The following is a 21,323-nucleotide window of genomic DNA, read 5'->3' on the forward strand; positions in this document are numbered from 1 at the left end:
TAGTTTTGGTATTTCTTAAACTTAATATAATAATTTTACAATTACCAAATATTTTTACACAATGTATCTGAAAATAGATAAAGATAAGACAATACAGACAAAGAGAAAAACAAAAATATTTCAACGCATTCTTTTTATAATATAAATGTACATTTTACTTGCTTTGCACGTGATGCTGTCATTTCATCTGTTACTTAAAATTTTCACATTGTTCTATGTCTTAAAAAGAGAAATTAAAGATAATGACCTAAAACTGCAATATTATCTTACAGTACAAGTGAAAAAATTGATAGCTTCACTCACGCGTGTCGGATTTTCGCAATGGGGTCCCACAAAATTTTCATACAGTCAAAAGTCTTTAATTCGGACACCCATAGTCCGGAATGATCTATAATCCAGACCTCAAAGCTAAAAACTTTCTGCGCATGCGGCGCGTTGACACATGCGCATAAGACCTTTACGACTGCGCATATGCGTGTGCGCAAGTGCAGAATAGGTTTTCGCGTGCGCGTTTTATGTATAACGGACGGTATAAGCTAAAATTATCTAATTATCTATTTCAGTTAATGTTGATGATTGCGTTGTTCCTTAATCTTCGAATTGGATCGGCTTATTATTTTTTGCAGACTGCAAGAGCAATTTTATAAAAGTAAACTTGAACTTTCGATTATGTCAAATAGAATTTCCGATGCTGGAGCTCCCAAAGGATCTACGAAACGAAAGTATGTTTCAATTTCTATCAAACAAAAAGTGGAATTGGTGCAAAAAAATGGATAAAGATATGAAGAAGGTGACAGAGAGGTTAGTGAAAACGAAAAAATTTCAATTGACAAGTTAGTCGGTATTCTCGGCACAGCAATTACAGGACTTGAACAGCGGAACTTTGTAACTGAACAAGAAATTATGTCTGTTTATAGAATTAAAGAGAAAGTATCACATAAAACGAAGCAACTTAAACAACTTACATTGAAAGAAATGTTTAATAAAGTAAACAAATAAATATTAACCCCTTAAGGCACACATTAATTTCTAATTTTCGGTCAAAAAATCACCTATTTTTTTTTTCTTGCATAATCATATATATGCATAACAGCCAGGGTTAGCTTCAAATCGAAATCTCCGTGGTGCAACGTTTGGTTGATTTATACTAATTTGATACCAATTCCTTGCTATATCCAAAATCTCGTTGTCATTATCTTCCGATTCACTTCCATCACTCAAGAAATCATCACTCTCATCGCTGAAACTGTCTGATAAATTGGCATATTCAAAATTGTCATCGTCAGAGTCGCTCATTATCAGATAACTTTTTTTAAATTACAAAAACACTTAGTAATATAATTTGCAGTTAACTGCTTACTTTTATTATATTTACGTAATAAAAATGGATATATTACCTTTTCCACACCAAACGACTGCTTTATAGCAAAGAATTCCTAGCAAACTTATAGCTAATCATCAAAATACGCCACGTGGTTTACACAAGAAAAATGCTGAATAGTGGTGCCATCTATGTCAAATAAGTTTAATTATAATCTAGCCTATTTATTTTTACTGGAACGGATCTCAGACAAGCATTAGAAATAAAATAACTCGAGATACAAGGGCGCCCGTGTGAGACACGGGCATGTGCAAATTTGCCGGAAACTTTCGCCCGTGTGGGACACGGGCAAATGCGTTAAGGGGTTAAGCTTTTGTTTTTGTAAATTTTGATACCCTTTATATCATAATTGTTCTTTATTTCATAAATTACGGTTTAATATTTTTAATTTTAGAATTTCTGCTTACCATCTTATGAGATTTAAACTGATGATCTATAATCCGGAATCGCCGAAGTCCCGACGAGTACGGATTAACGACTTTTGACTGTAAATATTTTGGGGTCGTGGAAAAATCTATGATAAAAAAGGATCACGATTGAAAAAAGTTTAAGAAGCCCTGTTTTAGACTAATCAGTTTCCTGATGCCGACCCATTTTTTTGCCTGTTTTGTTTCTGTGGGAATTTTTCTATATGTTTACTGTTTCAGCTGAATGGCAGGTATTTAATTATGGCAAAGCACACGAGGGCTATCTGCCTAGGGGGAGGGATGCCTTTATGGAGGATTTTCTAAGGGAACTGGCTCGTATACACGTTACACATGGGGAAAACGACCATGCAGCCAGCCCGTTCGCGGGATTCGAACCTCGGACCGAACTACCAGTGTTCAGCGTTTACCGCTCGGCCGCTGGTGGGCCCCATTTCAGCTGAATGGAAAAACACGCTAACATGTTTCAAATGCCTATTAGGGGAAGAGGATCAAATACCCCACATTATTATTATCTCTATTTATCTCCTGTTTCAATTCTGAGTTGAATTATGTTTTTTGATAGAATTTTTCCATATTACATATTTCAGTTCAACAAAAAATCAACTTTTAAAATATTGAAAAGCATGTACGAAAATATTTCAAAATGAAAATGTGGGATAAATAAATATATAAATTACTTTTTTCTAGGAGTGTAGGAGTTCTTATATATATATATAAAGAAATTTAGAACCAACTTTTCACAAAGACTAAAAAATTGAAGTTCAAATGATCTTCATTAAATCCTATAAATGTAGAATACGAATACTTTAAAATGTAAAAACTAACACGTTGCCTGCCATACGCATTTTATGTGATTTGCCCATGACGCCAACTTAAAATTTTTACTATGCGATATATATTATGATGAAATATTATCGGCAGAACATAATGTTATATATAATCGTGCTTAATGCATTTTTCATGCTGGGGGTCACCGACGACTCCCAAACATCTGTATACTATTTTTGCGATTTATAATTTAAATTTTTACGATTTATTATTCTTCAAATCATTATAGTAATGATGGTACTATTTAAAAATTTATCAGTATCGATATTTATTCTAATTATGTATTTTATTATTGGTCACATTGCCGGTGGCACCCACAGTGCTGTAGCCAAATCGTGCCGGTCACTGGTGACCCCCACAGCAGTGAACATGTTAAAATAAACCATCACAAGAAAAACCAAAAAATAGTATAAAAGAACAAGAAAGGCGAGGAATCCAACCAACTTCAGCATAATATCGTCAAGAGGAGGTATGTCAAATTGAATTACATTTCCCCTTCTAAAACAAAATCCTTGCTTTTCTGTATCCAGAATCAGTTGATGAACCATTTCAATATATTTTTTTATCTAATAGTTCACCCGAAAATTCTAGTCCTCCTCAAAGCAAAGGAAAATCATTAAAAATATCTTCCAATTTAAAAATATTTTTCTAATCTAAAATGAATCTTAAAAAAAAAAAAAAAAAAAAAAAAAAAAAAAAAAAAAAAAAATGAAAACATGCCCTTAAAAATGTAGAAAAAATTAAAATCTTGCAGTGGAAAATCTTTGAAAGTTTAAAATTAATCTTAACACAAAACTTTACTAGAACCTCTTATCAAACAGCAGTAGCAAAGGGAAATTGGGAGGGGGGGGGGAAGTAAAATCATTAAAAATATCTTCGAATTTAAAAAGATTTTACTAGTCTAAAAAGAATATTTTATATTCTACATTTACAGAATTTTATCAAGTTAATTTGAATTTGAATTTTTATTCTTTCTGAAAAATTGGTTCTAAATTTCTTTCTTTATATATTTACTGATCAATTTTTAGCAGCATAATGCACGAAAATTTTTGGAAGGTTTATAAATTTTCCTTTTAAAAAATTATTTGTGTATACATAGTCCAAACGCATCTGTATACAGTGAAATATGTTTAACGCGAAGACACTTAAGACGAAATATCGGTTAAACACGAAATAATGCAACAGTCCCCACAAACTACTATGTATTTTCATGCATTTTGTTTCTTTTAACATGAAAAGATATCCTTTCTGGAAATGAACAAAATATAGAAACACTGGCATCGCAGACGAGATTTAAGCGGGATGTGAAATGAAAGAGAGGTGGTTTCACATATTTCGTAGAAAAGAGGCTAATTTGGCTTTGAAATACCCTGTGACACAAGCCAGTTATGTTTATCTATGCTACTTTCGCTTTTCGCCTCTACAAACATCTCATCTCTCATCAGTTAGCTTTGGAATTCGGTGACGAGTTCATGGCAGTGCGTGTAGCTAGTTTTCCTTAGAATGTCCTCCACGAAGGCAACCCTCACTTTAGGCAGATAGCCTTCGAGGCTGTGCCGTAATTACATAAAACCAAAACTAAGCACTTTTTAGATCTGAATAAATATACACAAAACTGATGTAATATCTAAAAGTAGACCACATTAAAAAAATCTGATAACTAATTATAAATCTTGCATTATAATATTGACAAGAATTTAACCGAAAATTATACAGGAATTTAACTTGTTTTATACAGGAGATTCTAGAAACTATTGGAAATTGACATCGATATCGGTACAGTTAAAACTACTTATATAATTTTTTTAACTCAAAGCAATTTAATGTAAATGTTGAATTTAGGACGTGCATAGTTTGAATTATATACTGCATAGTCTTTAATGCATGTCTAATGTATTACATTTTTATATACTACGAATTCAAATAAAAGTAGAGGGAAATACATTTTAATTTAAAACATAAAATTTCAAAATTTATAAATTATTCATCAAAACATGAAATTAAGTACATTGATATATACATTAGTTTAAAAATTACAATTTTAAATTAAAAGTATGCACCCCTTCTTTATATGTGAAATAGGAAAAACCAAATATATTGTTTTCACTAAAATTTAATTAAGGCTTTGGTAATGTAGAATGAATAAATAATGTAGAATCGTCAGCATCAAATGCGTTATTTCTATAGCGAAATACTCGAGTTTTTTCACAAATCTTAAGAAAATAAAATATCGATTACGTACACTTTCAAAAAAATCCGTGACCTCCGCCGTCCTCAGTTTAGCTCTAAACGACAGTCAGAAACTTAAACGACAGCTGTCCAGCTGACGGAAAAATTTCCGACGCGTCGATCTCTGTAATGATCGAGACAATGACACCAGACTCTCTCTCTGTCGAGTAGATCGCAAAAAATGACCCGTTCTTCTATCTCGACGATGTCCAGACTAGGGCCCCAAACATGTAGTTGAGAATGTTGATACTCAACTTAGTTTAGAAGACATAGCAGCTGGCCTAGAAGAAAGTGAAATGTATTGTAAGATTCACTAAGCCTAGGTCGGACGAAAAGGTGCCAATAATTCTGATTAAGGAACTTGGTTTCTGTAATCGGTCTGATATCAAAACAGGTCGAATAAATTTTGCGGTAAACAAATATATTGAAAATACCATAATATGCTACAAGTGCTGTAATATAGGCCACAAGTCGAAACTCTGCAAAAGCAAAGCGAACTGTGTTAAAAATGACTGCAACGACCCATGTAAACATAATACCAGTTGCTTTAGATGTGGAGGTGAGCCTAATGCTTTAGATAAATCTTGCCCAAAAATAAATATAAAAAAAAGGAAGGTGAACGATTAGAAGCATGAATCTTCATCGAAGAAACCTCTCCAGACTTCCAGTTATTCTTCCTGGGCAGAAGCTGTCCAGAAAGAGGAAGAACAAAACTCTACTAACACCCACACAAATATATATACTAAAGGCTCAGTATCGGAGAAGCCAGGGGGAAATGTTTTAAGTAAAATAGTCGTAAGATTAGAAAATCTCGAACGGAAAATTGATTCTCTTTACGTAGATAATTTAAATCTTAAGGAAGTCAATAACAAACTTAAAACTGAAAATACACAACTTAGAAGCCTGTATGAAAACGCCTAAAAACAGATCCAAAAATACAAGGAAGATCTTGAAACGACCTGCCTTGCATATGAAAATCTTCAAACAGAACATCTAAATTTGAATACTATTCATCAGGCTAGTCATCTGATATCTTGGAATAATGGGCCAGACACGCTTCAAGAAGAGGAAATTCCTCGAATTCATGATGATACTTTCTAATTTCATGTGTTTTATCATTAGTTGGAATTGTCGAGGTTTCGAGGCGGACTTAAGTTTCTTGTCTTCTTTTGTTTCTTGGTTAAAACGTTCTGTTGTGTGTAGACCTGGGGCCGTATCGTCCTACCGTGCGACGAGATCTCGATACGAGAGTGACGTAGCATGCGACTCCTTCTCGTTCGACTGCTACTAACGATTGAGCGTGAACTGGTATCTTCAAGCGCCTCTAGCGCACAGCTGACTGTATCATGGCCTTGAAGCGAAATCAGTTTCGGAAGGTCACGTGATCGAAATAGTCGATCTCTTTACCATAATCCCGGAGTTAAAGTTTACCGAAATAATAGTTTGTCTTAAAATAAATATAAATTAATAAACGTGAGTAGGTCGTATGATTTACATTAAATTTTTCATACTGCAATATTTTTAAAGGCGGTAAAAATGTATATCTTCAATAATTTTTAAAACAATTTGTACTTCGTTTATGTAACTAAAAATATCATTGAGAATCACCACATGCGAACTTCATTTATGTAATTTTGATAAAAATGAAATCCATTTACGTAATCTGAATCAAATTTATTGTCAAAATAATATAAAATCCACATAAGGGGGGGGGAATTCAATAGATTTATGAATGTAAATTTTACATTTTCATACTAGTAAAATAAATATTAAGGGAAGAATTATTTTGTAAAACTCCATGCCGCTACCATCGCATCAGCTATATAAATTTTTAGAAGACAAATACCCATAGTCATCTCTCTTCACTCCATTCACTAATAAAATTTGCATATCTCAATTTTATCAAAACAGGGAAATGAATTAAAATTCCTTAAATGCTAGAAAATTTGAATATAAAGATGAACTTACATGCTTGTTGTACTATAAATAAATCTTTCAAGATAATATCAAAGAACTAAATGCTAATTGCATTCATAAAAAAGGACAGCCATCTATTTGTACTAGTTCCAATTTAAATCAAATTCCAATCAAAATCACTTTTTCCAAACCATCCAAGAGGTAAGTGATTAGGCTTGGTTTTTTTTAAAGTGATTTCTCCAAATTACAGGTCTATTCCACTATTAAAAATAAATTCATAAAACTTGAAGCTGTACCATATACATACATGTTACATATTATACATAATCTATGCAGAAACAAAGCATAAATCAAAATAAACAATTGAGTTATTAACTGAAATTAATTAAATTTGTTAACATTTTTATATGAACATTTTATATTGATTTTGTCATTTTTATATTTTGCATAATTATTTAACATTATTTTACAAGTTATCAAACATATTTTCTAACCGAGTTTGTAAAGTCATTCCACAAGTGCAAGAATCTGTTAAATTAAAGTAACTGTATGGTGTACTAACCGTATCCAAGATAACTTATATAAAATATCCATTTGCTTTCCTGGCATAAGAAATGTATTTTCCATGTTTTTAAGAATTTCACCAAACAAGAAATATACAGTTGAAGATTTTAATAGAGTAACTTCAGATGGAAAATTTTTAATTTCCCCCTTATCTAATTCTTTAAGAAAACCAAAAATATCATCTGCTGTTATCTACTGAATGAATACTTTGCAACCAGTCCTGTCAAATATTGCATTTTATCACCCTTAATTTTTTCATGGCATCATAACCTGAAACATAAACTAGCACTGCTAAAATATCAGAAGAAACATTTTCTATAAAAAAATCATTAATTAGTAAATTTGAATAATCAATTAATATTCGCAAAAGTAAAGATAGAATCCTTATCATAATCTGGTAAAAGGGACATTCATATTTGATTGAAATTATAATATTGTTTTTAAAACGAAGCTTCTTCTCATTTTCTAATAATTGTAGGTCATTTATTTAATAATCTGAACCTGACATTTGCCGATACATTTCAAAACGTGATTCAGGAGCATTGAAATTTTCCTAACAATATGTATTCAGCTTCATACTTTTGAAACAAACATGGAATCAATTGAATGTATCTGTAATTGTTATTAATGACTGAAAAGTTTGTGGTGATAAAGTTTCTTTTATTGGGACAGAATGTCAAATATGCTATTAGAAAGAAATAATCAAAACAAGAAATTCCTAATTTACTATTCCAAACAAATATTCAAAACAACACTACGCGAAACGTCCAAACTAATGTATTCGATGTTATGTTAAAACGAAATACTTGAATAGGATTGAGAACAGCTACAAATTTTCCCAAATAAATCTAAAAATTAAAAAAGTATAAAACGAAGTATAGATAAAAATATTATTTACCTTAGTATAAGTGATTTAAAATCACTTAATAGCAAAATATATATCCAAAAAATCCACGACCACGAGTTCACAACCACACACTACCACAAAAATACATCGACCATCTTGATCACGTGACTTTTGCGCTTCAAGGCCATTATAGAGTTGGCTGTGCCTCTAGCGTGCGAAACGTTAAGGCTTTCACCAATCGAAAGAGGTAGTAGCTCCTCCTTCGCACCGTCCACATTTTGACGTCAAACGATAGTACAACAGCCAATGAGAAGATTTCTTGACAAATAATCGTAATTTTAATTTTGTTTTTGCAAGCAATATAGTAAACAACCGTTCCTGTGTTTTTTATCCATCTCTAGTAAACAACGTGCGTTTTCCAATCTCTTGTTAAATATGAATTTTGAAAAGAAGCGATCATGTAGGATAACATCTCGGCAGTTAGAGACTTTAGTAGCGTTTATGGAAAAGCACGCAGACTTCAGTTCTGGTAAATTAACACCAGAAATGAATAAATCCACCAGAAAAGAACTGTGGGATCAGTTGGCAGTGCAATTAAACTATGATGGTTGGGGACCCATAAAAACTGCTGATCAGTGGAGAAAGGTATGTATGATTTACTTACAGATTGTATGTGATTAATAACTCTTGTACTAAACAAATATCAGTGATGGAAATTCGTATGCATTAGAAGTTATTTACAAAATTTATGACAACTCATTTATTGTTAGTCATTACATGGATTAGATGATAAATATAAATACCAAATTTTATACACACCACATACATACCTATACATGGATTATTATTATTTAGTTTGTTGGTATTCCATTTTCTTTCAAGGAATTCAGGATCAATGACAAAATCCAAATTTTTGTAATTTTGTTCATTTGAAGTTCTTAAAGCACTATGGTTTTTAATTTAAGATGTACAAAATTTGTTTTATGAATTAATTTTGATTTTTTTTAGTTTATCATATAATTAAAAACTAATAATATGCCAGATACATACAAACATTTTTATCTGTAGTGAAATTAGATCCAGTTTATACACTTTTCAGTTACTAGAAAATATCTACAGTTTTTCAAACACATCTCAAAATTGAAATTTGATTGCTTGTAGTTTTCATGAACACAGCAATAACTTGCAACACATTCAGATGTTATATTCCAATAATTTATGTATAATTCGAATGATTAATGGGAGACTAAAAAAAATTTATATAATTTAATTATGAATTCCTAAATTGAAAGACAAGTTTTACACGTAAGGCAACTTTAAAAATTCTGTTGCAGGTAGTTTGCTCGATTTTGTAGAGACTATGAATTTATTTGTGTTTAACAGAATAATTTATCTGTTCTGGCCAAAACAACTTCGGACTTTCAAATAATTTGTTATAGGCGTTTAAAACTGCCAAAAAATAGAGGTTAAATGAAAATATACTGAGGAAATAAGAAAATATTAAATATTGAAGAAATAAATAAAATTAGAATAAGAACTATGTTTATAAGAAACATTAAAAAGTATGTTTCTCATAAAAGCATGCGAGAGCTTAAAAAATATTCCTTTACATCAAACTACAAATATGAGTTTTCAATGTGCAGAAGTAAAATAAATTACATAGTTGCCTAGATTTTATTGTCTGAAATCACTCACCAACTTGTTAAGAGAAATTACTAATACTTTATGTTTTATACCCTCTGATTATAACTTTTTATTGTGTAGGGTTTATATTTATTTTAACTAACATTTATTTTAAGTTTAAACTATCTTTCCTGTCAATCCTTACTTTCCCCTGGAACTGCCAATGCCAGAATATGTAAATTTGAGTAGAACGCGCAAGCATTCAAATTATCAGCGGAAGTAGTATGATTTAAATAGAAGGAAACAAGTTCGGTGAGAGAGAGTTATTCTTACTTAGCGAGCGCGGAGGTAGTTAAAGAGATTTGAAAAACCCCGCGTTACGGCCTATGTGCTTGGCGGGAAGTAGTTGCAATTGTTCCAGTGAGCTTCAAGTCTGCTGAATTAGCAGCCGTATTGTAAAACGCGGTGAGTTAGTTATTTGAGAGAGCCTCGTAGTTAGAATATTGTCTTTAATTTCTTTTCAGGTTTTTATTTTTATTTTGACTGCCGAGTTGGCACCGTTTGTAAGCGTCAAGAGAACGCAATTGTAAATTAGTACGTTGAATAAAAAGGGACTTAAACCCTTTATAAGACTCTGTGGTTTATACAAGCTTTCACAGTCACCTCTTGATTGCGTGCTAGTTAGAGGCGCGCAACGTTATATTGGCGCCCGAACACTTATCGAACTGAAATGGCCGAAAACTGGATGGAAGCCGCTGGACAACACCAAGAAATGACAACGCAGTTAGAAGGATTTGGATACCTGGTCCAGACTTTGAGAGCATCAATCAAGCCAAACGTCTATTTCGACGGAAAAAATTCGGTGTCCGTATTTTTAGAAGGTATAGAAAACCACTTTCAGCTCTATCCTGTGCCCGAAAGACAAAAAGTTGCTATCGCCACATCAGCACTAAGAGGACAGGCCGCGCTATGGTGGAAAAATATAGGCAAATTTCTTCTAGGTGAATTTGGAAGCCCGACGTATACTTTTGAAAATTTCAAAAAATCGTTAGTAAAGGCCTTCCCCATAGTGAAAGATCGCGCACGGCTGGAAGCCGAGCTATATAGTTTCTATCAACGGGATACAGCACAATTGACGGACTTTATTTTACGAAAAATCAAGCTAACGGATATGTTGTATGGGAAAAAACCCGATGCGGAGATTATTGAAATAATATTACCAAGATTGTTACCCGCTGTCCAAGACTACTTTGAAATTAGAAACCCAACCACATTGCAGGAACTTTTCGAATTGGCGGTGAAGTTTCAAAATCGCAGAATCGCGGAAAGAGCGAGAGGGGAAACATATTCTCAAAGTACCAGAAGGAAGGAGGAAACAAGAAATGGAAATCGCTCATATGGGGGAAAGAACTATCAAGCTAACGCATCGAAACTTGAAGGGCAAGGCCCAAAAAGAAAATTTGAAAATAAGCATCCGCGTACCCAGAAGACACAGATTGAAAGGAAAGCTTTAAACGACTAGAGGGGCCTGTGAAAGGGAGGGTCCAGACCCCGGAAGTTTTAGAAAAACCCTCAAATAGACATCTAAATACAGTCATCGTAAAAAACTCACAGCTACCAATTATACAAGTCCTGGTTGGCGATGTACCAGTAGAAGCCCTCATCGATACAGGGGCAGAAGGCAATTTCATGAGTGAAAAGTTCTTCAAAAAGAATTTTTATAGGATACGACTCTTTAAAACCAGAAATACGGAAATTATAGCGGCGCAAGGAAAAACATGTCACTGCATCGGGAAAGTAGCATTAAACGTACAGGTAAAAGAGGAAAATCTCAAAGTATTAATTTTTGTGGTGAAACACCTCCAACACTCTCTTATTTTAGGTATGGACTTTTTAAGGGCCGCGAGGGCCAAATTAAATTTTCAAGATAGTTCCGTGGTGCTGGAGATGGACCAGAGGGTGGTGGAACCGGTGGAGACACCTGAATTGGACCTTAGCCATTTGAATGACCAGGAAAGTAAAGCAATACAGCAAGTGGTGAGTAATTTTTCTCATTTGTTTTCAGAAAAGCCGGGAAACTGTCAGATTGTAACTCACAAGATTCAATTAAATGCCGAAAAACATTGTAGGACTAAACCTTACCGCTATGACAAACAAAAAGACGTAATCATCGAAGAACATATTCAGGAGATGTTAAAGAATAAAATAATAACGCCCATAAATAGTGAATACGCGAGTCCAGTCGTACTATGTAGGAAAAAGAACGAGTTTCCTCCTTCGGATAAAAGGGCTTGGAGGTTTGCTATCGATTATAGAAAACTAAATAGCATAACTAAATTCCCAGTTTACCCTTTGCCGGTTATAGACGAGATCATTAGACAGATCAAATCGACGAGATATATGTCTACTTTGGACTTAACGTCTGGCTACTATCAAATAGCTATGAGACCCGAAGATATACATAAAACCGCGTTTATAACAAAATCGGGCACTTATGCATTTTTACGCATGCCTTTTGGGTTGTGTGGGGCCCCGTCAACATTGCAGAGAGCTATGGACATTGTTCTAAAGCCTGTCCTAGGAAAATCAACTTTAATTTATCTAGATGATATAATTATAACGAGTAGTACGTTGGAACAACACATTAGTGATCTCGAACAAGTTTTTAAATTATTAAAAGAGGCCGGTCTTACAATTAACGCCTCAAAATGCAAGTTCGCAACTAAAGAACTTAAATATCTTGGTTATAAAATTTCGCAAAAGGGTATAGAAACGCAAGATTCAAAAATAAAAGCTATTAAGAATTTCCCACCGCCCAACACCGCCAAGAAACTTTCGTCTTTCCTTGGACTATGTTCTTACTATCGATCTTTCATAAAAGATTTCGCTAATATTGTTGAACCACTCTTAGTAATCAAAAGAAAAAAGAGTAAATTTACGTGGACAGCGGAAGCTAACACGGCTTTTGAAAGATTAAAAGAAGCGCTTATTAATGCCCCTGTTTTAAAATTCCCTGAGGGGGACGAAAACCTGGAAATTGCGGCAGATGCATCAGACTATGCGGTGGGTGCGGTTCTTATGCAAAATAACCATCCGCTGGCATTTTTTAGTAAAACATTGAATCAAACACAAAGGAATTATACAGCTACAGAAAGAGAAACATTAGCCGTATTAATGGCTGTACACAAATTTCGAGTTTATTTCGGCAAATCGCCAGTAACTGTCTTTTCGGATCATGCGGCTGTTGGTAGACTTTACTCGGGAAAAAACCTAACGCCCAGGTTAATAAGATGGGCTTTAAAACTCCAAGAATATAATATCACAATAAAATATAAACCGGGTAAGGAAAACAATGTAGCTGACGCACTTTCTCGTATAAAACTGGACGAGGAAGGTAATGAACTTAAATGCGCTGTGTTGACTTCAAAAATTTTAGATTCTAGAGATACGGTTATTACTGAACTGAAAGCTGATCCTGAATTTGGAAATATCTATGCTTATTTGAAAGACCCCGAAGGCTTTGAGCATACAGATATCGATGCGATAAGAAATAGAGCAAAAAACTATGAAATAATAGATAATTTATTATTCTATACGAAAAGAACGAACGAAAATCTTGAGTATAAGCCAGTCATCCCAGCCTCGCTTCGATTAAGCATTTTGAGGGAGTTGCACGAAAAAAAAACAGCGGGCCACCTCGGGGTCAGAAAGACTTTAAAAAGGGTACGCGAGGCGGTATATTTCCCGCAATTATACAAAATAGTAACTGCGTATGTCAGGTCCTGCAATCAATGTCAGTTAATAAATGATATTAATTACAGCCCGGCCGGGTACTTAAATAGCATTCGCGCTACATTTCCGAATGAAATTTTAGGCATAGATCTTCTTGGTCCCTTCCCCCAGAGCGAGTTAAACAAAAATCGTTTTCTTTTAGTAATAGTAGATCATTTTTCAAAATGGACAGAAATTGTTCCACTTAAACGCGCGTCAGCCAAAACAGTCGCAGATGCATTCTTACACAGATACATTTTAAAATACGGTGCACCGATAAAAGTCATTAGCGATAACGGAAAACAATTCATTAGTCAAATATTTGAAAACATATGCAATGGACTTGATATACGCCATATCAAAATGGTTCCGTATAGACCACAGGCTAACATAGCAGAAAGAGTTAATAAAAACATTGTAAAAATAATTCGCAGTTACGTTAGCACACATCACAAGCGCTGGGATGGCTACATAAATGAATTAGCTTATGCTTTAAGAACGGCACATCATGATACTACGGGAAAAACTCCAGCAGAATTATTTTTAGGCAGAAAGTTAATTACGCCTTTAGATAAATTATTCTTTGTGCAACAAAGAGAGCAGGAATTCAAACAAAAGGACGTGCAAAAACTAATTGATCAGGCGCTTAAAACCTCGGATACGGCAAGAAATGGGCAGAAAATTTATTACGATAAAAAACGCCGTGAAGCAGATTTTAAAGTTGGTGATAAAGTATTGAAACGGAAATTTTCTTTATCAAGTGCCCCAGACAATTTTATGGCAAAGCTAGCTCCAAAGTTTGAAGGCCCCTATGTAATTCAGGAAATCAAAGGAGTAGTTTTATATCTTAAAAACGAGAGAGGGGAAATCTGTAAAGCAAGTCCCGACCAGGTGAAAAAATACTATAATCCCAATGATTTTGAAATCCTTAAAAGTTTCTTGCAGGACTCAAGTCTAAACGAAATAGAAGGGCCAGAGACTGCAACAACTATTCCACCACCCAGGAAACGGAGAACTGAAGAGAGACCTAGCACTTCTACAACCCGGACGTCGGTATCAAAAAGAAAAAAATGATTATCAAACTCCGGCGTTTAAGAAAAACAAAAGTACAGATGAACCGGGTAAAGAAACCGTGGTAAAAAGAAAAACACCACCTACAAAGGATGGCAGGAGGAATTACACATCAAGAAGAACGCGCACACGGCCACAGAGTCAGGTGCCAGCAAGGCCGCCGTTCCGGGAACTGAAACGCCAACAGGAAGCACAGAAGTACGAGGAACAGAAGAAATTCAAGGACTCCAGACCGGAGGACGTCAAGACCAGCCGTCCCAGGCAGAAACGCAAAAGCCAACAACCAGACGATTACTCAGTCAAGAGGCCAGCATGTAGAGGACGCAAAAGAAAGATCAACGGGGACGACAATTGGAGATCAACAAGGAGAAGATTGACATCCATGACACCTCTAACTTGGGATCAATTTTGTCAAAAACGGATGACGGAGTTTCAAGCATCGAAAACTCAAAGATAAGTTAAAACCTTCTATAAATATTTTTCTCTTTTGTTCCGAAATGTTATGCATAAGTACGAAGTTCTATATTTTGACGAAAGTCAATATGTCTCGGTTGAGACTTAGTTTTGTTTTACTTTATTTAGCTAAGGCAAAAGTATTATTTTCTTTAAGTGTAAAAGCTAAAAACAAGCATTTTCTGTTGGTCGAAAAACTAATTCTGTTATGTTAAAGCCAAAATTTGGCCGGAGATAAAAATAACTTCGTATTCTTGTATGTACTAATAAGAATTTTAGTTTCAGTGCCGCCAGCTTGGCGAAGGATGAGTAAAGTAAAAATTTATTTTCTCTTATTCATTTTATGGTAAATTGTAAAAAGCATATGTATTAAACTTTTGTAAATGTATGTAAATACTTGCATGTTATGTAAAAGTAGAATTTAGTCTAGAAGCATAAAATTGTAGATGCTAAAAGTGAATGCTTAAAAGCAATGAAGTCAAAATTTAAGTATTAAACTGTAAAGTCATGCTTTAGAGCGAAAGCCTGCATGTTTAAAAGATGAATGAGGGGGAAGTTAGAATGAATGTGTTTTGTAGGGTTCTCCACCTACATTTGAATTTTTAAGAATATTAAAGTAGCTCATTGAGTTGTAGAATGTCGAGTAAGGTGTGTCTATTTGGTTGTTGAATTCTAACAAATCATGGTGGTTAGGGGAAGTGTTGTAAGACTAAAACACGAATATTCCCGTTTGACACCACACACGGTGGAGAGCCAGGGTAAAGTTAAATTAATGCTTGAAAAATTGAATGAATGTGAAGTAAGCAATAACTAAGAAAAACGAAACGTTAAAAACAAAAATTTATTGTGTCAAGAAAGTGTAAATTATAATGTATGTAGAAAGATACTGATACTTATTCCTTCCAGATGCTGGAAGGAAAGACCAAGATTGATTGATGAAGTCCAGGAAAAGTTGCTGTAAGAAGAAACCTTTGTAAAGAGTAACAGAATTTTAATTGTTACATAAGAATATTTTTGTGTAAACGAGGCTTTCGCCAGTTAGTTCAGAATTAGATAAACTTACAACAGGTCGTTTATAGGACCTGCTTCCAAGTTTTCCAAATTCTGGCAGCGGCAAATGTAGGGTTTATATTTATTTTAACTAACATTTATTTTAAGTTTAAACTATCTTTCCTGTCAATCCTTACTTTCCCCTGGAACTGCCAATGCCAGAATATGTAAATTTGAGTAGAACGCGCAAGCATTCAAATTATCAGCGGAAGTAGTATGATTTAAATAGAAGGAAACAAGTTCGGTGAGAGAGAGTTATTCTTACTTAGCGAGCGCGGAGGTAGTTATAGAGATTTGAAAAACCCCGCGTTACGGCCTATGTGCTTGGCGGGAAGTAGTTGCAATTGTTCCAGTGAGCTTCAAGTCTGCTGAATTAGCAGCCGTATTGTAAAACGCGGTGAGTTAGTTATTTGAGAGAGCCTCGTAGTTAGAATATTGTCTTTAATTTCTTTTCAGGTTTTTATTTTTATTTTGACTGCCGAGTTGGCACCGTTTGTAAGCGTCAAGAGAACGCAATTGTAAATTAGTACGTTGAATAAAAAGGGACTTAAACCCTTTATAAGACTCTGTGGTTTATACAAGCTTTCACAGTCACCTCTTGGTTGCGTGCTAGTTAGAGGCGCGCAACGTTATAACTGTATGTATTTAATTTCTTTTACAGTGCTGGAATGACCAGAAATGCAACATTCGAAGCAAAGCAGTAGCTATCAATAGAGAAAGGAAGATAACAGGTGGAGGTCCTCCAAAATATGAAAAGTTTACAGAATTGGAAGAGAGAGTGTTAAATGTCGCAGGATGGATCACTGTAACAGGTGACGATAGTATTCTTGAAGGTGGCTTTCCTGACACGGTAATTTATCAGAAACTTCTTGAAAAAATTTTTATTCAAATACCTAATGAAGTAATTATAAGTGCATGAATATGCATTGCTATTTTCATTATATTTCAATAATGAAAATATTTTGCAAAAGTATCTATTCATTAAGAACCATAATAACTTTTTTTAAGATGACTACCACCCATGGTTTCAGATTATTTTCAAAAGAGATATTTAATATCAGTATTTATTTATATTCTAAGGCTGCTTTTATTGCATATATAATCTAATGCTTTGCATTTCTTTAAAATAAAATAGGTCTAAGCAAGTGCTAAATCCCCAAATATGTTTTGTGAGCTGGAAAAAAGCATTTATATTACATTCCTTATGCCTAATCACCAAAAACTAATTTTGCAATTTGCTCAGATTGCCATATTGGAAAATATATTAGTAGTTTCTTTTTATTATCAGTATGCAGTTGTGATTTTCACAGTATACATAAGAATATTCTTAGACATTCATATCAAAAGGTAAATCACAAATATGCATTTAAGAGAAAATTTGTAACATATCTTTTTTTCAGATAATAATGCCATCCTCCTTGAAGAAAAAAATATACTACTTCCTTTTCACTTACAGTACAATGAGATAGTGAAGCACAACAATATTCTTTCATTATACCTAGTGATGTATAACAAAAACCTTACACATAATAAAATGAAAACTGTGATTAGTTTAACGTTACATGTGACAGTATTACATATTTAACAAAAGTGCTTTAAGTGTCAAATGCTGTGCAAATTATTATTATTTTTTTCCCATGAACTTTTCCTTTTCCTGAATGAATTTAACTTTTCATGAATATGATAATTTTACCATAGTTTATTTTTCCGATCTTAAAGTAATGTAATTTCCATATCTCTTACATGCAATTAACAAAATCTGAAGTCAACATTTGGAAGGACTTTGCGCTATAAGTATTTCATTAATTCCCCCATTTAAGTATTTTCATATTATGTTTTTGGTTCATACTTATGAATAAAAATATTACTATATATATTCCTGATTATATTGGAATAGCTCTGATGCTAAATGTTTTATGTATCAATTAACAGAGGATGTGATTGTTTTTGTTTTGTTTTGTTTACAGGGGACTGAATTAATACCTATGGATGAAGTACAAGTAACGAATTCGGTTACCTGTATTCCGCCCCAGATTCATGGTCCTGAGAAAATTTTAGAGGATGGTGACAGTAGTTTCATTAGTTCCCAGACTGATACACCGAAACAAACTTCTTCAGGTTTCAAATTGTAACTTAATCTACCATATTACAGAATTAATTATTTCACTACATTAGGGATAACCAACATGTTTGCTTTAGGATAAACTTTTCATCTAAAATTTTTAAGTCACAATCTGCTTTTTAAATTAATTATTTCACTACAATAGGGGTAACCAACATGCTTGCTTTAAGATCAACTTTTCATCTAAAATTTTTAAGTCACAAACTGCTTTTTAAATTAGCAGAATTTAATGCATTCAGTCTTCTTGGCTGTGGTAGTTAAAATTTGAATTTTAAAACAGCATTAAATTACAAATAATTAAAAGGTTATCATTATGTGCTTATGCTACTTTGACGTGATACATGAATTCAACTTTGAAAAATATCATTAACTACAATGAACTAAATATTACTTTGTGATCTAATTATTGGCATACAATTAATTCAAATTTTCTTATAATTTGTTGCTTATAATGTTTTGTATTTGGTATGCTATATTACATTATTTAATTTCTACTATTCTAACTTCTACTAGGGAAAAGAAAAAGATCCCAGATGACAAGTTTAGAAGACATTTCAGCTTTATTTCAAGAGCAACTAAACACAAAAAATGAATTGCTTGAACGCTTGGTCATTGCTGTGGAGAAACAAAGTGAAGAGACTAAGAAACAAACGCAAATTCTGAATAACGTATTACAACATTTACAAAAATGATTTTAATTTTCATCTTTTTTCTATGTATATATTTTTTTATAATTCATTAAACTTACATTCTTTTAATTCATGACTGAAATTAATTATTGGATTGGATTGGATTATTTAACTATGGCAAAGCACACGAGGGCTATCTGCCTAAAGGAAAGGATGCCTTCGTGGAGGACTTTCTAAAGGAAACTGGCTCGCATACACGTTACACATGGGGAAAACCACGAAAACACCCATGCAGCCAGCCCGTTCGCGGGATTCGAACCTCGGGCTGAACTACCAGTGTTCAGCGTCTTTACCGCTCGGCCGCTGGTGGGCGAAATTAATTATTATGGTATAGTTTTCTATAGGTGTATGATGCATTACTTAATAGGGTGAAACAACTGAGACTTTTTTCCCCTTTTAATTTGAATTAACCTTTTGAGGCCGGGGCTTTGGTAGCAGTAAAAGCTACCAAAAGACGGGAAATCTTGAACTGAATGCTTTCCCCCCGTTAAGAAATACCTCCTATTTGCAACAAAGATTCTTGTGTAGTTTAATGGATTCTCAGAGGGGTGCATCTATGTCGCAAAAGGGAGATCTTTAAAAGAGATAAGTGGTTGAAAACCCAGGGACGTCAAATTTGACATTTCACCCCACTTTTCAGCCTGTTAAATGGGGGAAAAAGACATGGCCAATAAAGTGGACAACCCCGTCCATTTAAACAGGGAATACAACTGCCAATATATTGGCCATCCGTCTACAAAAGGTTAAAAAGGCTGTTATGTAGTTTTTTAAAAACTTAATATAACTTCAATATTTAATTTATTCTAATGATTTATAAGATTACTAGAGAAATAAGCACTAACATATTTTACCACCAAACATGGAAGTTTGGTGTTATTAAAGCAAAATCTGAGAACTTTGTTAAATGATTAATAAAGAATACAATTTTAACATTTAACTAGTAATCTTATAATGATATCCACCACATAAACACAAATTGTAAAAGCAAAAGATATTTATTCAAAAAAGGGAAGGAACAAGAAATTAAATCACTGCTGAGACAACTCTGTTTCTTAGTGCACGAGCAGCAGCTAGAGTAGTACTGGTTGTAGCAGTATCACCCTCCTCCTCCTCATCATCATCACTATCCTCATTGAAAAACTCCTCAATTTCATAAGGGATTCCCTTTTCAATGCACATATTATGAAGCACTGCACATGCATTGATGTTGTGCGAAGCCTGTGTTGGGCTGTATGTCAATACTCTTTGACGGTGTAGGCATCGAAACCTTGACTTGAGGACACCATTACATCTCTCCACACAGTTCCTCGCTAGTGCATGTTTTTCATTATAATTTTCCTCTATGTGTGAAGAGGGATTCATGAATGGAGTTAAAAGCCAAGGTTCCAATGGATAACCTTTATCACCTGAAATAATAAAGATTAAATAAATGGTAACAAATTCCAGATATAGGTGGGGAAATCTAATATCAAATTTCAAGAAGAAAAAATATATCACCCACAGTGGCGGCTCGTAATGAGCACTGTGGAACTGCAGCACCCCCTATTTCCACTTATTATAATTTTAAATATTTAATATAGTGTGCCCTTTAGTCTTTAATTCTTTCTTTATACTTTTACAATACATAATCCTTAAGCTTAGTGTCAGCCCCCAGTTTGTGAAAAAGGTACTTTGTTTGGAACTGCGCGCTTCAGCGACATGGTATTTGGCTGTTCTGCCCATGCGCACACAGAAAGCAGCTCGCCGAGCCAGGGAGAGAGAAAGCACTGTCGCTCTTGCAGTGCCGAAATTCTGGCGTGTTGTTGGAAACGTGTTTTTTTTTTACTCCGCGCGTGTTGTATTCCTTCATAAAGTGGAACTTCATCATACGGACCATAGACAGAGTTCATAAAAATTTGCAACCTTTAAAAAACTGCCTTACTGAAATTTAATCAACATCAAATGCAAATCAAACTATTGAAAAAGCGACAGGAATTTTAAAATATCTAAATGATGAAAATTTCTAGTTTTGGTTAGAGCTTTTTTATCAGATTATGCCTCATGTTGAAATAATATACAACTAAATGCAATCCAGAGAAATTAGTGTGTTTAAAGTTAAATTTCAAAACTGCTATTTTAGAATTAAGAAACTCAAAGTACTGTGATAATTTTTCAAAGACACTGATGGCAGAAGCTAAGGAAATATGTGATTTTATACTATGTATTGGTATAATGCACAGATATTTTTCTCCACTAAATATTTAGCAGCTGTTAAATTGTTTAACAAGAAATGCTTCGCTAGTTTTAGGAATGAACATTCTACAGAAGAAATAGTACTGACCACTGAAGCATATCCAATGATTGACAAAGA

General features: G+C 33.7%; 1 protein-coding gene across 1 annotated transcript; it reads left to right on the plus strand.

Moving 5' to 3' along the window:
• Window positions 1-8,599: 8,599 nt before the first annotated feature.
• On the plus strand, window positions 8,600-19,201 carry LOC146993250 (uncharacterized). Its single transcript, XM_085808697.1, has 4 exons — window positions 8,600-8,839; window positions 16,824-17,012; window positions 18,130-18,280; window positions 18,798-19,201. The coding sequence occupies exons 1-4, from the start codon at window positions 8,630-8,632 to the stop codon at window positions 18,974-18,976; spliced, it is 729 nt and encodes a 242-aa protein (XP_085664823.1). The 5' UTR covers window positions 8,600-8,629; the 3' UTR covers window positions 18,977-19,201.
• The last annotated feature ends 2,122 nt before the right edge of the window (window positions 19,202-21,323 follow it).

Source organism: Stegodyphus dumicola, chromosome X1 (assembly GCF_044657685.1).
Source record: "Stegodyphus dumicola isolate Sdum_Otavi_A_Nest chromosome X1, ASM4465768v1".
Lineage (NCBI taxonomy): Eukaryota > Metazoa > Arthropoda > Arachnida > Araneae > Eresidae > Stegodyphus > Stegodyphus dumicola.

Bases quoted from the DNA above. Each gene is read 5' to 3' on its own strand.
- LOC146993250 (XM_085808697.1), top strand. From the start codon at position 8,630: ATGAATTTTGAAAAGAAGCGATCATGTAGGATAACATCTCGGCAGTTA. The intron at 8,840-16,823 runs GTATGTATGATT...TTTCTTTTACAG, and splicing joins CTGCTGATCAGTGGAGAAAG to TGCTGGAATGACCAGAAATG. The intron at 17,013-18,129 runs GTAATTTATCAG...TTTTGTTTACAG, and splicing joins AAGGTGGCTTTCCTGACACG to GGGACTGAATTAATACCTAT.